This window comes from Protopterus annectens, chromosome 1.part1 (genome assembly GCF_019279795.1).
Source record: "Protopterus annectens isolate FY-2018-M chromosome 1.part1, PAN1.0, whole genome shotgun sequence".
NCBI lineage: Eukaryota > Metazoa > Chordata > Ceratodontiformes > Protopteridae > Protopterus > Protopterus annectens.
In genome coordinates, this window is record NC_056726.1 from 637,533,217 (window position 1) to 637,547,066 (window position 13,850).

Below are 13,850 nucleotides of genomic sequence, written 5' to 3' on the forward strand. Positions count from 1 at the left end.
TTGCTAAGGTCACGCAACACAGGAAAGGGCAGAGAGTCAAGGTTTTTTTTTTTTAGAAGAAAGAATGAAGGAAAAGATTACAGAAGAATACCAGCAATGGTAATAAGACAACCCAAAGGTGAAGAAGAAAAGTACCAGCAGTGGTACGAAGTTCTACCAACGGTAGGAAGAAGGGGATTAAAGATTTTTAGAAATAAGCTTAAAGGAGCGGGTAGATGGCATTAAGGAAATAAGAATAAAGGTATTAAGAAAAAATATAGCTAAGAAAAAATTTAACAATTACTCACTGAAAAGTCAAGGCTCGAAAGAAACTGATACATCTGTTCTGCGAAGCGGCAAACGAGATCTGGGGTAATCTCTGTGAGGAGCATTATGGGTACTGCCTGGCTTGACAGTTTGGAGAGCACGAGCTGGAAGGTATGGCCGAGTCAGTTCAGAGGTTCGGAACTGAACCCACTTTCAAGACTTGGGTTCAGATTAACATCAGATCTCGTGTTTCAGTCAGCTAATCGCAAGCTGCCAGACAGTCTGGGCCCACATAAGCTGTCCTGAAGCTTTGGAAGCTGGCTGGCTGTTATATCCTTGGCAGGATATAACCCATAAAGCTAAGGTTACTGATCAATATAATCACTGCTACAGTAGCAGCAGCAGCAGCAGCGATCAATATGATGAACAGCTAGAGTTTCCTACTTCTTCTACATACACTCACTAACTTATCCATACTGAACTTTGTGAGCCAGAAGCTTCACCAAAGAAAGGGATCAGCCATGGGAAGGCAGGCAACAGGGCAGGATCAACTTAACTGTTCTTACCATACTGGACTTTGTGAGCCAGAAGCTTCACCAAAGAAAGGGATCAGCCATGGAAAGGCAGGCAACAGGGCAGGATCAACTTAACTGTTCTTACCAGTCACAGATACAATGGCTTCCAGATCCACAAACTAAGAAACCAGGAGAGAGTCCCCTGCATCCCTCAAACGCCAGAAGAAACAAAACTTCTCTACAGCAGATGTGTGTGGGATAAAACATGCAAGTGACTACACCAGGTGCTGGATGATTACGAGCTGGTGGTCAAGGACAAACCTACCAAGGAAAGTGAAGGATCATGAAAGACCTAAATAGGGTCACAGCTGGCATCAGATCGTGTTTCCCAAGGTTATCTGCTTGCACTTGTGAGATTGGGCCCAGTCAGACTTATCTGCTTGAAATCAAAGTCTTAAGACACGAACCTTGGTGTAGAGAGACCGGGTGTACTCCACCCTGGTCAGGTTCCAACAGGGTAAGTCCATTCTCACAAGTACAACAACCAAGCTATGGTCAGGCAACCCCAGAATGTCATTCTCAGGAATCAGACCTGTCAAAGGCATGCTCTTGCTGAATGACTGAAGAAAAAGAGCCATTAACACCCATATATGCACGCCCTAAGGGATGCACCTCTCAGAAGCCCTTTCACTATCTGATGAGGTGGTGACAAGCATAACTTGCAGCCCCACTAATGAATGATGAGCTCACTACATATGAGAACTAAACAGACAGTTCCAAATCCAAAACTGTTGCAGCCAAGAGGGTTTGACCAATGCCTACTCACCATCTCTCTGGAGTTCTGATGGTACTCCACTAGATATATTGAGATGTGCCTTCACTGGATGCTTGTGCAAGGAAAGTACAGTTGTGTACACTTACCATAAATGTAGATGTTTGAGTGTATTCACTGCTGCAGTCATCACATTTGGGTTATCTGCCTGCAGGTAGCCCTCAGCCGGCCTGAATACCAGAGTCTTGGATTCCTGCATCGGATGCTCTCTCTTCTTCCATGATGTCAGGTCGTCAAGGGTATAAAACATGCCGCCAACGCCATTACATCAGTTTTTCCTTGCCCCAGATGTCAGGTGCCCCCACAGTGGTAAGCAATTATATGTTACGGTATCCCTCCATCAAAAAGCAAATAGACCAGAAAGCTTAAATACACCAAACAAGAAGGAAAGGTAGAGCCAAGAGAAGTCAAGGGGCTGGAGGGAGGGTAACCAGGACTGCAACAGTGAATACACTCGAACATCTACATTTATGGTAAGTGTACACAACTGTACTATGTTCTTCATGCGTCACTGTTGCAGTCATCACATTTGGGTTGATTCCCAAAGCTAAGGAAGGGAGGAGGAAGTTAGAGAGCATTAGGACCAGCTATTAAGCCATGCAAGACTGCAGTAGCAAAACCAGCTCTGGATTTAGAAAAAATAGCATGTGGTAATGCTTAGTGAAGGTATGTGCAGAGCTCCAGGTAGAAGCTTCTAGCATGTCCCTGGTAGGGACACCTCTGAGAAAAGCTGTAGAGGTAGATGTAACCCTGGTGGAATGTGATCTTATCCTCTTGTAGGGTAAGTTTTCCATGGTGCTTATAGCAGAAATGAATGCAATGGGCTATCTATTTAGAAATGGTTTGCTTTGAAATGGCCTTCCCCTCTGCCCCTGCAGCAAAGCCAACTAGCAGTTCAGATTTTCTGAGAGGATTAGTCCTGTCCAAATAAAATCTAAGTTGTCTGTGCACGTCCAAAGAGTGCAGTATTCATTCTGCTTTGTTTTGTGGATTCAGGAAAAAGGTAGGCAAATGAATGGACTGATTAAGGGCCACACTAGACACCACCTTGGGCATAAAGGAAGGATTGGTCCTGAGGGAAACCCTGTCTGCATGGAAGATAATGATGGGCTCCACTGCCATGAGGGCCTGTAATTCAGACACTCTTCTTGTTGAAGTGATGGCTAGAAGGAAGGCTGTTTTCCAAGAAAGGAATTTCAACTCTGCAGTTGCAGCTGGCTCACAAGGAGGGAGAGTGAACTTTTCCAATACAAAGTTAAGGTCCCAGGCTGGAGTAGGGGTTCTCCTGGGGGGGTCTTAAATTTTTGGCCCCTCTGAGGAATTGCTTTAGCAGGGGGGTGAGAGAAGAGGGGTGTTTCAATATTATAATGTGCTGAAATGGCAGAGGCATGAATTTTAATGGATGAGAAGGATAGGCCCTTGTGGAGCATTTCTGTTAAGTACTGAAGTATAAGAGGTAAGCTGGGCACCGTTGTGCCTATCCCCCGAGTCTGGCTCCAGAAACAGTATCTTTTCCACTTTTCAGCATAGGATTTTCTAGTACTAGGCCTCCGTGCCTCCAGAATGACATCTAGCATCTGCTTACTGAGGGATGCTATTGGAGAGCTCAAGGAATTAGCCAGGCTGCAAGGTTCAAAGTTTGAAGCTGAGGGTGCAGAATCTGGCCCACCTGCTGGGACAGCAGGGAACGGGGATCTGAGGCAGGTGCCATGGTTCTAGCAGTGTCATAATGCGCAAGAGGGGGTACCATTGCTGGTGTGGCCAGTCTGGTGCAATCAGTATTGTCCTTGGCTTGTCCTGTTTGATCTTTAGCAGAACCTTCGAGAGGAGAGGCAGAGGGGGATAGGCATAAACTGAGAGGCTTTCCCAGGTAAAGGACAGGGCATCCACTTTCCAAGCTCGACTGTGAGAAGTCCTTGTGCAGAATTTGTCCAATTGGTAGTTCTGAGGGGAGGCAAACAGGTCTCTCTCTCTGGTGTCCCCCATTTGTTTAAGAGGTTGAATATTTTTGGTTCCATTTTCCATTTGCGCGTGTCCATGGGATTTCTGCTTAGGTCATCTGCCAGAGAATTTAGCTTGCCTGGCAGGAATTGAGCCTGTAGGTGCACTTGGTAGCTCAAGGCTGTGTTCCACAGAGCCATGGCTAGTCTGTAGAGAGGGTATGAGTGGGTTCCCCCCTTGCTTGTTTATGTACCACATATCTGTGGTGTTGTCTGTCTTTACCAATAATTGTCCTGGAAGAATGTGGTCTTTGAAGGCTGTCAGTGAATTCTGTACAACAAACATTTCTTTTTGGTTGTTATGCAGGTGCAACTGTCTTGGATTCCTTTTGCCCTAAATGCACTGCCCTGCCAAGTGAGGCCCCCCATGCATAGTCTGATGTGTCTGTTGTTAGGGTTTGGATGGCAGGGGGTAGAGTGAAAGGGAGGCCCTTGTTGTGGTAGCAGGCCTCTGCCCACCAAAGGAACTCTGTCTTTATACAAGGAATGATAGGAATCATGGATTCCAGGTCCTGAGAATGTTGACACCATAGGCTTTTTAGATACTATTGTAGCTTCTTCATATGCAGTCTTGCATATAAAATTAGTAGAATGCAAGAGGCCATGAACCCCACGGCTTGCAGATAGCTGGGTCTTTGTGGTCAGTAGTTTGAAGTAGGTTGTCAAATAAACTTGTTTCTCTGAAGTGAGGAAAGCCATCTGGGAAGTTGTGTTCAAGCTTGCTCCCAGGAATACAATCTGTTGGCAGGGTACTAGGTGAGATTTCTTTTCATTTATGGTGTACCCCAGTGAGGTTAGACGTTTCTTTACAAAGGCCAGATGTTTTAATAGCAAGTCCTGGCTTTCTGCCCGAATCAGACATCGTCCACGTTTAGGGTATATTTGAATATTTTTCTGCCTGCAAAATGCAATGGCTGGAGCTAGACACTTTGTGAATACCCTGGGCGCAGTAGATAAGCCAAAGAGAAGTGCAGAGAACTGATAGTGCATGGAGCCTGCCCTGAAGCATAGGTATTTCCTGCAAGATTCCCTTATTGGAATGTACAGGTAAGTTTCCTTTAAGTCCAAGGTTGCCAACCAGGCATCTTTGCCTAGCATAGGAAGCAGCTGTTGAAGTGTTAGCATTTTGAATTTTGGGATTACCAAAAAGGTGTTTAGAATAGAGAGATCCAGGATAGGATGCCAGGAGCTGTCTTTTCTGGGTACCAGGAAAAGTCTTAAATAAAAACCTTGTCCCCTTTCTTCTGCTGGGACAGGTTGACTAGCCATGATACTCAGAAGAGAGAGAACCTGCTGTAGAGCCTCAGCCCACTTGTTTGGGGGTAGGTCTGGCCAACCGTTTGAGGTTGGTAGGGTGTGGAAGTGGAATCTGTATCCTTGGGAAATTCTATTCAGAACCCATTTGTCCTGTGTAATGAGTTTCCAGTTTTTTGCATGCAGGGCGAGCATTCCTCCTAAAGGAGCATGCAGTTAAGCAGGGCTTAGAAGGGTTAAGTCATTGTGCCATTTTTCCATAGGGCAATGTCTTACTACTCCCTGCTTTGGAAGTGGGAGCCCCCCACTGCTTAGGCTTGTGCGTAGCCTGATACTGTAAACTAGGTGGTCTGCTGTTCCTGGGTTTGGACTGAGAAGGCCTGGAAGAGGCTGGAAAGGACCAATTCTTTGAAGGCCAATGCCTACTAAATCTGGGAGGCTGTACTTACAGGAAATCTTTAACAGTTTGCATAGATTTAGCTTTTTCCTCCATCTTTTTGAGGACGACTTCTGCTTTGTTGCCAAACAGGCGGTCTTGGTTTAATGAAGCAAGCAGTAATTTAGCTTTAACATGATCTGGCAAGTTTTGCTCCTTAAGCCAAGCATGCCTTTTAAGTACAAACCCAGTGACAGTAGCCCTGCAAGATGCTTCTAAAGAGTCAAAACCACATTGCAAAGTATGTTTTCCAACTTGTTCTGCAGAATGCATTAAATCCTGCAATTCTTTTGTGTTCAGCACAGTCAGAAATCAACATAATTTTCTGTTTAAGCAGTCCCATAATATGCTGCTGGTACTTTAACATATGAAACTGGCAATTTAAAGCCCTAATGACCAAAGTAGCAGAAGTATATACCTTCTTAGCCAATCTATCCAAGGCTCTAGAATCTCTATCAGAAGGGGTAGGGTTTTTGGCAGCAGTAGCCTTAATGCCCTTTGGCCATTGGGAAATGGTCTCTGGATCCGCAGTAGGATTCTTGAAGAGGAACTTGTGAGAGTCAGGTACTCTGTAATACCGGTCAAGTTTTCTGGGAACTGGAGGTAAAGTGACTGGGGAAAGGCTAGATTCCAAGAAAGCGTCATCTACAATGTCCAGAACAGGAGGGATAGATAAAGGCCTGTGTTGAGGGAGGAGTAAGAATTCCCTAAGCCTCTTTTTGGAGTCAGAGTAATCCTGGCTTTCCCATGGGAAATGCTCCCTAAGAGAGTGCAAGGTTTCACCAAAAAAAAAATCTTCTGGAGGGGAAGCAGAGGGAATGGAATCCTCTGCATCAGAATCCTCATAGGTACACAAGGGCAAATCCTGGTAATCAGAAGAAACAGAAATATCACATTCCTGATCAGAAGAATCAGAAGGAAAATCAGTTCTAGGTCTCTTAGGGGGGGAAGGCTGGCTTCCCCTAATTAAGGTAATAAGGTCTTCAGCCATTCTAAGCATTTGTTTTTAGGCATATGGGCATGAGCATGCAGTTTGGACGTCAGTTTTCTAGGCGTGGGAAGAGTTTTAGGCCTGGACGAAGAAGATGGCATCGGTTTAAAATGCAAATCTTTAGGCCTGAATACACCTTCAGAAGCTGGTGCCTGCACAGCGGCTCCGGACCAATCCAAGGTAGAGCCATCCGCAGGTTCCATAGTCAAAGAAGCATCTTGCGGCATTCCAGACTCCAAATGGGTCTCAGTAGAGGCCTGCGAATCTGAGGTAGCAGGTATCAGAGGCTGCGAAAGCGCCTCACTGAGTACCGGCTAACTGGCGACTAGCTTAACGGAAGACTGGTTGGCAGTTTTGAACCTATGCAGTCTATCTTTATCCTTATGTTTTTTCAGAATATTGGTAGTTGGATGGCTTAGGGAAGCCATTTCTGGATAGTTATACAGAGTACCAAAATAATTTGCTGCAAATATAGCCAGACAAATAGTTTGTGGGTTGAACAAGGCACAAAACCGACAGCGACGGATGTCGTGGTCTGGGCCTAAGCAAGGAATGCAGTACGAATGAAAATCTTTATAAGGTATTTGCTTTCCACAGGTAATACAATTATTAACTTTTACTAACATCAGTTAAGAGCAAGAAAAAGGATCCCCAATGGGGTACTTAGCTTTTTTGAAGACTTCGGTTCTGAAACTCGAAAATTTCAGGAGTCGGCCTAACGGCACTTGCAAACTGATTCTGCTTCGGGCACTGCGCAGCAAGAAAGACTGATGCAATGGTGTTGGCTGTATGTTTTATACCCTGATGACTTGACATCATGGAAGAAGAGACAGCATCCAATGCAGGAATCCAAGACTCTGGTATTCAGGCCAGCTGAGGGCTACCTGCAGGTAGATAACTCAGATGTGATGACTGCAACAGTGAAACATGAAGAACATCTTACAACTAATCCATTCTGAGAGCTAGTCCAAAATTTTCCTCCTCTGAGATGTGTGTGTGTCTGGGTTAAGACGGTGACAATTATGGCAGCACTTCATGTCATACTCTTTTACCAAGCAGGACAAACAATGGAGGTCTTACTCACACTTTTGCTACCACATGAACACACAAAACATTTTGCAACTTTAGATACATAATACAGCTAACATTCACTGATGTACGTCAGCTCAAAATTCAAAATGTGCAATTGTCAGAAAAGAATTGGGAGGGGATGGGGGGCAGACACTCTCTGGAGAGCAGTGTCCAAATTAGACACTGGCACATGCTATCTCCTTAAATGACAGAAGTTCAAAGAAAATTACCAAACTAGAATGGAAGATAGCATGAACCCACGGAAATCTAGCTAGGAAGGTCCCCACTGTAAATCATCTTTTCAAACAAAAATATTGTCTTAAAATACTTCATATAAAGAAAACCACAACCACAGAAAAAAAACCTCTTAAAAAAAACTTAATTTGCAGAACACAATCATCAAAACAACTGTGCAAAAGAAGGTGAAAACTGGAGGTGAACTTTTCAGATTAAAAAGTCTAAATGGTCATTTTAACAAGTGGATGATGACATCTTACAAGTTTGGAGCTCTAGAGAATCCAAATTATTGCAAACACAACACAAAACCGACAATAATCAAGAGGTAGAGATAAAGATCCTTATCTGAATGCCGACTGTCAGATGTGAAGGTACCACTGCAGAAATAACATTGCAATCAAATACTGAACATAACAGAATGAAGAAAAAAAAAAGACGTGTCCCCTGATATGTTTTAAATAATAAAGAATACATGTGACAAAACAGCTAAAAGTGGCATTCTGTTTAAATACAAGATAAAACAGACCTTTAGAAAGCATCATAAAAGAGAGAATGATCTGAATAAAGGAATAACAAATGTAGCTAATAAAGTAAAAATCAAAAAAATTAAACAGTACATACTGCTGATAGTCTATAGGTTTCTTCCACAACAATAATGATTTTTCTGTTATTAATGACTCTTCGGAAACTTCAGGAATATTCATAGCTTTAGCAAACTGAGAAGCACCGCGCTCAGTTAGCAGTACATGGTCAGTCTAGACAAAAGAAAAGCCATTGCATTACTTTGTTCAGTTGCCCTTAGTATGCCATATGAACACTTGCGTTTTCTTTATACTGTAATAACTAAAAAAAGATTTTTCACAGCTGAAAATTAATCTCTCACAGGGAATAAGAAAATGCACAGTCTCTATCAAACAATTCAGTGAGGTAAAACAAAAAGGTTAATACAAGCCATGGATGGGATTCATAATGAAATACTGCATAGTGACACATTACTCAGAAGATATGTGAAGGGTGTGGGAATTCAAAGATAATGAATGCATTAAATGCATTATGCAATTATGCAGTGCATCCCTAGCCATGAGCCACTCCACAAAGCAAGCTTTTGAATATGAATCCCATCCCACATTTGAAAAAAGTGTTGCATATCTATGCAGTGCGCACCATGAATGTACATACACACAGATACAGCATCTGGATTCAGATAAATGAACCCCAAATGACCATTCTCTTCTCTGAATGGGACAAAAGACAGAATTCAGCTATACATAATACACATAAGATGCAAAGAAGGAACTAAAAAAGTGTTATGCATTTGTCAGGATGATAGCTTTGTAAGAAAATCCAGTTACTGCAACCAGCAGAACTTGAAACATTATGACCACTCAGCGGAGCAAATGTTCCCTGGCTGCCTGGAATTCTCTCTCTTGCCATCATGCTCATGCAGGTCTCACCTCAAACGTCAGCTCTCAAGTGAAAACAGTAACCTGAGAAAAAACAGAAAAAGTTGAAGAAGGTTATGAGAATGAGAATTCCAGACCAAACTTGCGTGGTGGGAGGATGGGATTAGGGCATGCTAGACAGACCTGCTTACATGTCTAATATCATGGCAAGTACATAACAGACTAATCCACTTCAGTAACCACCATTCACAGGGAAAAAAACCTAAAATGACAACAGCACAAAATGAACACCTGGATCTGGAAATAACAAATTGTTACAATTTGTTGCAAAAGTGTTCCAGTGAAGATAAGGTTACAGCAGTACAAATATCATCAGTAATGGCATTACCAAAAATGGAAACAGCTTTACATGAATGCCCACAGAGTTGCAGGCAAAGGTTTACCATGTTTGCTATGGTAACATTCAACCTAATTATCTATCTGGAAAGTACCTTAGAAATAATTGTCGAGAGACCTGATACTACATATTACTGGTTAATACTGGCAAATCCTGTATTTGGATTCTCTGAGCATTAGGAAAACACAAGATTTTCATGGTTGTCATTTTAGGTTATAGCACTCATTTACAACAGTCCATTTCTTCTCATGTTTACTACATAAAATAGTATCAGCTTACTTTATTAAGTGCTCAGTACACAGAATCTACGTTAACTTTAAATATATGTAAGTGCAATAGAAAACTGTAATGAAACCAAAGAAGAAAATGAAAACACTCTTAAAAGCACAGCTATAATTCCTAAATTTCATCCCACAAAAATAGAATTTTATTTTTCTTGGAGGACTATATATATATCGGTGTCCCTGAAAACTAATCATCCTGGTGGAAAGATTTAGATTTGTCCACATTTAGATTTGTCCACATAAAAGCCTAGCTGACAGTGGATATTCATGCAATAAAGAAGGTATGCACCTTATATTCAAGAAACAGACACGTAGTTTTAACAGACTAATTCAGGGTCTATATTAGCTAGTCGAAGTGTCAAAAGCACGAACGCTCTTTCATCGACTGCTAATATTCGAAAACACACACAAAGTCGAACATACAGAAGAGTGATTTTTTTCCCCCGGGGGGAGGGGCGGTCACTGCTCCAAAAGAAAAAGAAAAAAAAAATCCCACAAATCCACAAAAAGTGTGGGGCTTCGCCCCCCCCCCCCCACCAAAGTGGAGGAAATGGCAAAGTCCCGACGATGGCCCAGAGATTTTTTTCTCCTGGGAAAAAAAATCGCTGTTCCGGCCGGTCGACATTGTGTGTTTTCACATATTAGCAGTCAATGAAAGAGCATTCACTCTTTTGACACCTCGACTAACTAATATAGACCCACTAATTCAGATGAAATTCTGTAATGACTTTTGGGATTAAAGACCGGTTCCTTGTCAGCACCACCACTTTCCTTACACAAAATTATACACAGGCCTCAAAGAAAGAGTCCATAACTCTGAAATTATCTTGGTAGAAATGATGCTCAATAGAAAAATGGATCTTCCAGGGCAGAATTCAGATATGCAGAAGAAGCTGGCTCACTAGCTGCAAAAACAGCAGTATGAAACAAATGTCCAAAGAATAGGCATGGGGTCTCAGACCACAGGCCCAAGATGAAAGGAACTGCACAGGAATGATTACATACATTAATTGAAACTAGAGAATAAGAGTGTAGCCCACAGTGAAAATTGGAGACAACAGCCAAATGAATTTCAACAGAAGAACAGCAGAGACAAAAATCAAATATCTCAGAAATATAGTAAGGCTGAAGATAAGGGCTGAAACAATTATCTCTTTGTTGGATGCCAAACAGGGAAGGTGTCCATTTGTCTCAGTATGTCTTCGGAGGTCTCTGAAAAGTGGACATGACGGCAACCACCCCCTCAGAAAAAGCAAGATTAGCTTTTAATAGAACTGGAGAACCCACACTGTCAGCTTGAAGGAGTGGAGCTAGAGGGGCTGAATTGCCCAAGGGCTGATAAACAAATGGATTCTCTTGGGATACGAATGCCAATCAGAACAGTCTTAAGTAGATGGCCTATTGCTAGAAAATCACAGCCTCTCAACAAAGGAAGTAGGAATGGATTCTCTCCCATTTTCTGATATACCAGACAAAAGCCAGCCATCTGACTGACCAGACACATTGTGAGGCAGGGAGTCTGGAAAAGTCAACAAGGTCAAAAGCACCTCTCTGACTTTTAGCACATTTATGTGAAGATGAGACTCCTGAGAAAACCAGGTACCATAAAACATCTGAATGCTGTACAGCCCCCTCACTCTCACCTACATAAGAGCTGACTCATTTATGATTACTAATGCTTGAGGAGTCTAACATGAATGGACTTCCCAAATGAAGCTGCATGGAATCCAGTCACCACTGTAGATGTGAATGAGAAGCTCTGAAGGTACAAATTAGAAAGTAAACAGTGTTGAGTTCCTTGGACAACTGTACATCCTAAAATGATATCTGTTATGAAGGACCCTAAAAACTGAAGCTGCCACAAAAGTCTAAAATACTGTAAAGCAGAACTCTGCTATTACACATTAAGTTGAGTGAATAAATGCACCTACTGGATGCAGAGACAGAACAATGTCCTACAGTTAGAGGACTGACAAAGGAGGGGGGTCTAACGAGCAGCCTATGAAAGTCAGACTGACAAGAAAGTAAATGACTCTTCAGGAGGTGCTGTGTCATTCCCAAGGAGATGAATAGTTTGAGGAGCAACTCCACTGTGTCCATCAGATCCAACATCGACGCAGCAATGAGACAGGTATCTGTAAATGGGAATACATTGGCTCCCTGCAGTCCCAAGTGAGCCCCTACTTTAGACAAGTACTTATAGAACACCCCAGCACCAAAGGAGAGTCTTGAGGGTATAGTTCCAAAATAATGAAAAACTGCAATCAAAGTTGTAGGCATTTCTGAGGTCTAAACAGATAGTCTAGTGATTCTGATGGATAAGGAAGTAAAGACTGCACCTTGAGCAATAGTCTATGGTTTGACTATAGATGGTAAATGCACTTAAGTCTTGGCTTGATTGGGTAGAGCCCAAGATTCCCAAGTGGCTGCTAGAACAGAAAGGGATTCTAAGGGAAGATAAGGCAAGGTGGAGCTCTTGTAAAGGGTAGAGTTAAAAATCTTCCCTTAAGAGGAGAACAGAGTGACATTAAGGAATCTGTTATTTCCTTCTCCAGAAAAGAAAATGAGTATTTTGTCCAAAGACTTCCTTGACTTTACCCTAGAATGGAGAAGTGACGGTTTCTAGAAAAACTTCTGAATGTAAAACCACCTGATGTAGGTCTCCTGAAGCACTGGTGATTCTGCTATGTTGTGTTACTTATTGGCCTGTTAAGGGAAGGGCTTAAGTTTGTTAGTGAGTATAAACCTGCCTGTTTATTTCTACAGTTTATACTCAAATCAGCTATATGCTTTTTTGCTGGTTGGGGTCAGAGCCCGCATGATGCCTAGCGATAGCTACCCAGATCTCGTTTGAAACAGCTAACTCCAGACATAGCAAGAGAAAAACCTGGCCAAAACAAATAGATTGACTATATCTGCCATATTCTCTAAGTCAGTAGAGGAAACACACCAGAGAACACCCAGCCAGTGAAATAAGATCTCCTCTCGGTCCAATAGGATAGGGAGACGGAGGGTGGGACGCAAGAAAGAAGGCGAGATGAAGACAACTAACATGGAATGTTATGGTAGGTACATAACTTCATGTTAAGTTGTCTCTTTCGCCTTTGTTCTTGCTGGTTGGGACAGCATCCCTAGCACCTAATATCCTGGGTGGCTCATTGGAACAGACTCTTCAGAACAGTGGAACCAAGTCAGCTCTGCTCCTGGAGACCATATCCAGCTTGTAATGAGAAATAAAGGTATGAAGATTTGCCCACATAGCAGCTGCACAGATAGAATCCCTGTGCAACCTAGACTGGAAGGCTACAGAGGTGGCCAAGGCCCTAGTAGAATGACCTTTCGGTTTGATAGGTAACTCGTTGTTCCTTAACTGATAAATGAAAGTAATAGTGTGAGACAACCATCTAGATAAGGTCACCTTGGAAACTGGGAGACCTTGTTTGCCTAAGGCATAAGAAAGGAATAGCTGATCAGACTTCCTTATTTCCTTAGATCTGTGCAGGTAAAAACGCAATTGTCTATGAACGTCCAACTGGTGTAATTTGTACTCTGCCTTGTGGAAAAACACAGGAAGGGCTATAGATTGGTTTAAATTATTTTCTGAGCAGATCTTAGGAAGAAAAGAAGGATTAGTCCTCAGAGCAACCCTGTCCTTATGAAAAACCAAGTATGGAGGACAAACATAGCTCATGAAGTTCGGAGACACGTCTGGCTGAAGTAATAGCTACCAGAAAGAGTGTCTTCCAAGATAAAAACTTAATGGAGCAGGATGCTGCTGGTTCAAAAGCGGGCAGAATTAAGGAAGTTAGGACCAAATTAAGGTCCCAAGGAGGAGGGGGATCTCTCACTGGAGGCCTAAGGAGAGTCGTCCCTCTCAAAAAAGCTTTACAGAGCTTATGAGACAATGTTAGAATTTGACAACCCAACATGAAAGTTAGAAACGGCTGCTAATTGAACCCTGATCGTACCAGAAGCGGACCCAGAATGAAAAAGTTGTGCTAGGAATTCCAGAATTTCGAGGACTAGGGCTGAAAAGGGATCTACGTTCCTAGCCTCTTCCCAACAAGAAAAATGTTTCCATTTTCTAGCATAAGTTTTCCTGGTTGTGGACTTGAGAGGAGACAATCTCACGTACAGCCGGGGAAATGCTGGGAAGCCTGGCTAAGGTTGGAAGTGGAGCAACC

The 13,850-nt window shown here is 42.6% G+C and overlaps 1 protein-coding gene across 1 annotated transcript in view; it reads right to left on the reverse strand.

Annotated features, from left to right (window-relative positions):
* The window catches only part of LOC122814926 (isoaspartyl peptidase/L-asparaginase-like), a 431,511-nt gene that overhangs the window by 277,141 nt on the left and 140,520 nt on the right, over positions 1-13,850 (reverse strand). Inside the window, exon 6 of the mRNA XM_044087192.1 lies at positions 8,204-8,337. Coding sequence (XP_043943127.1) covers positions 8,204-8,337 — 134 coding nt within the window. The remainder of the gene's footprint in view (positions 1-8,203; positions 8,338-13,850) is intronic.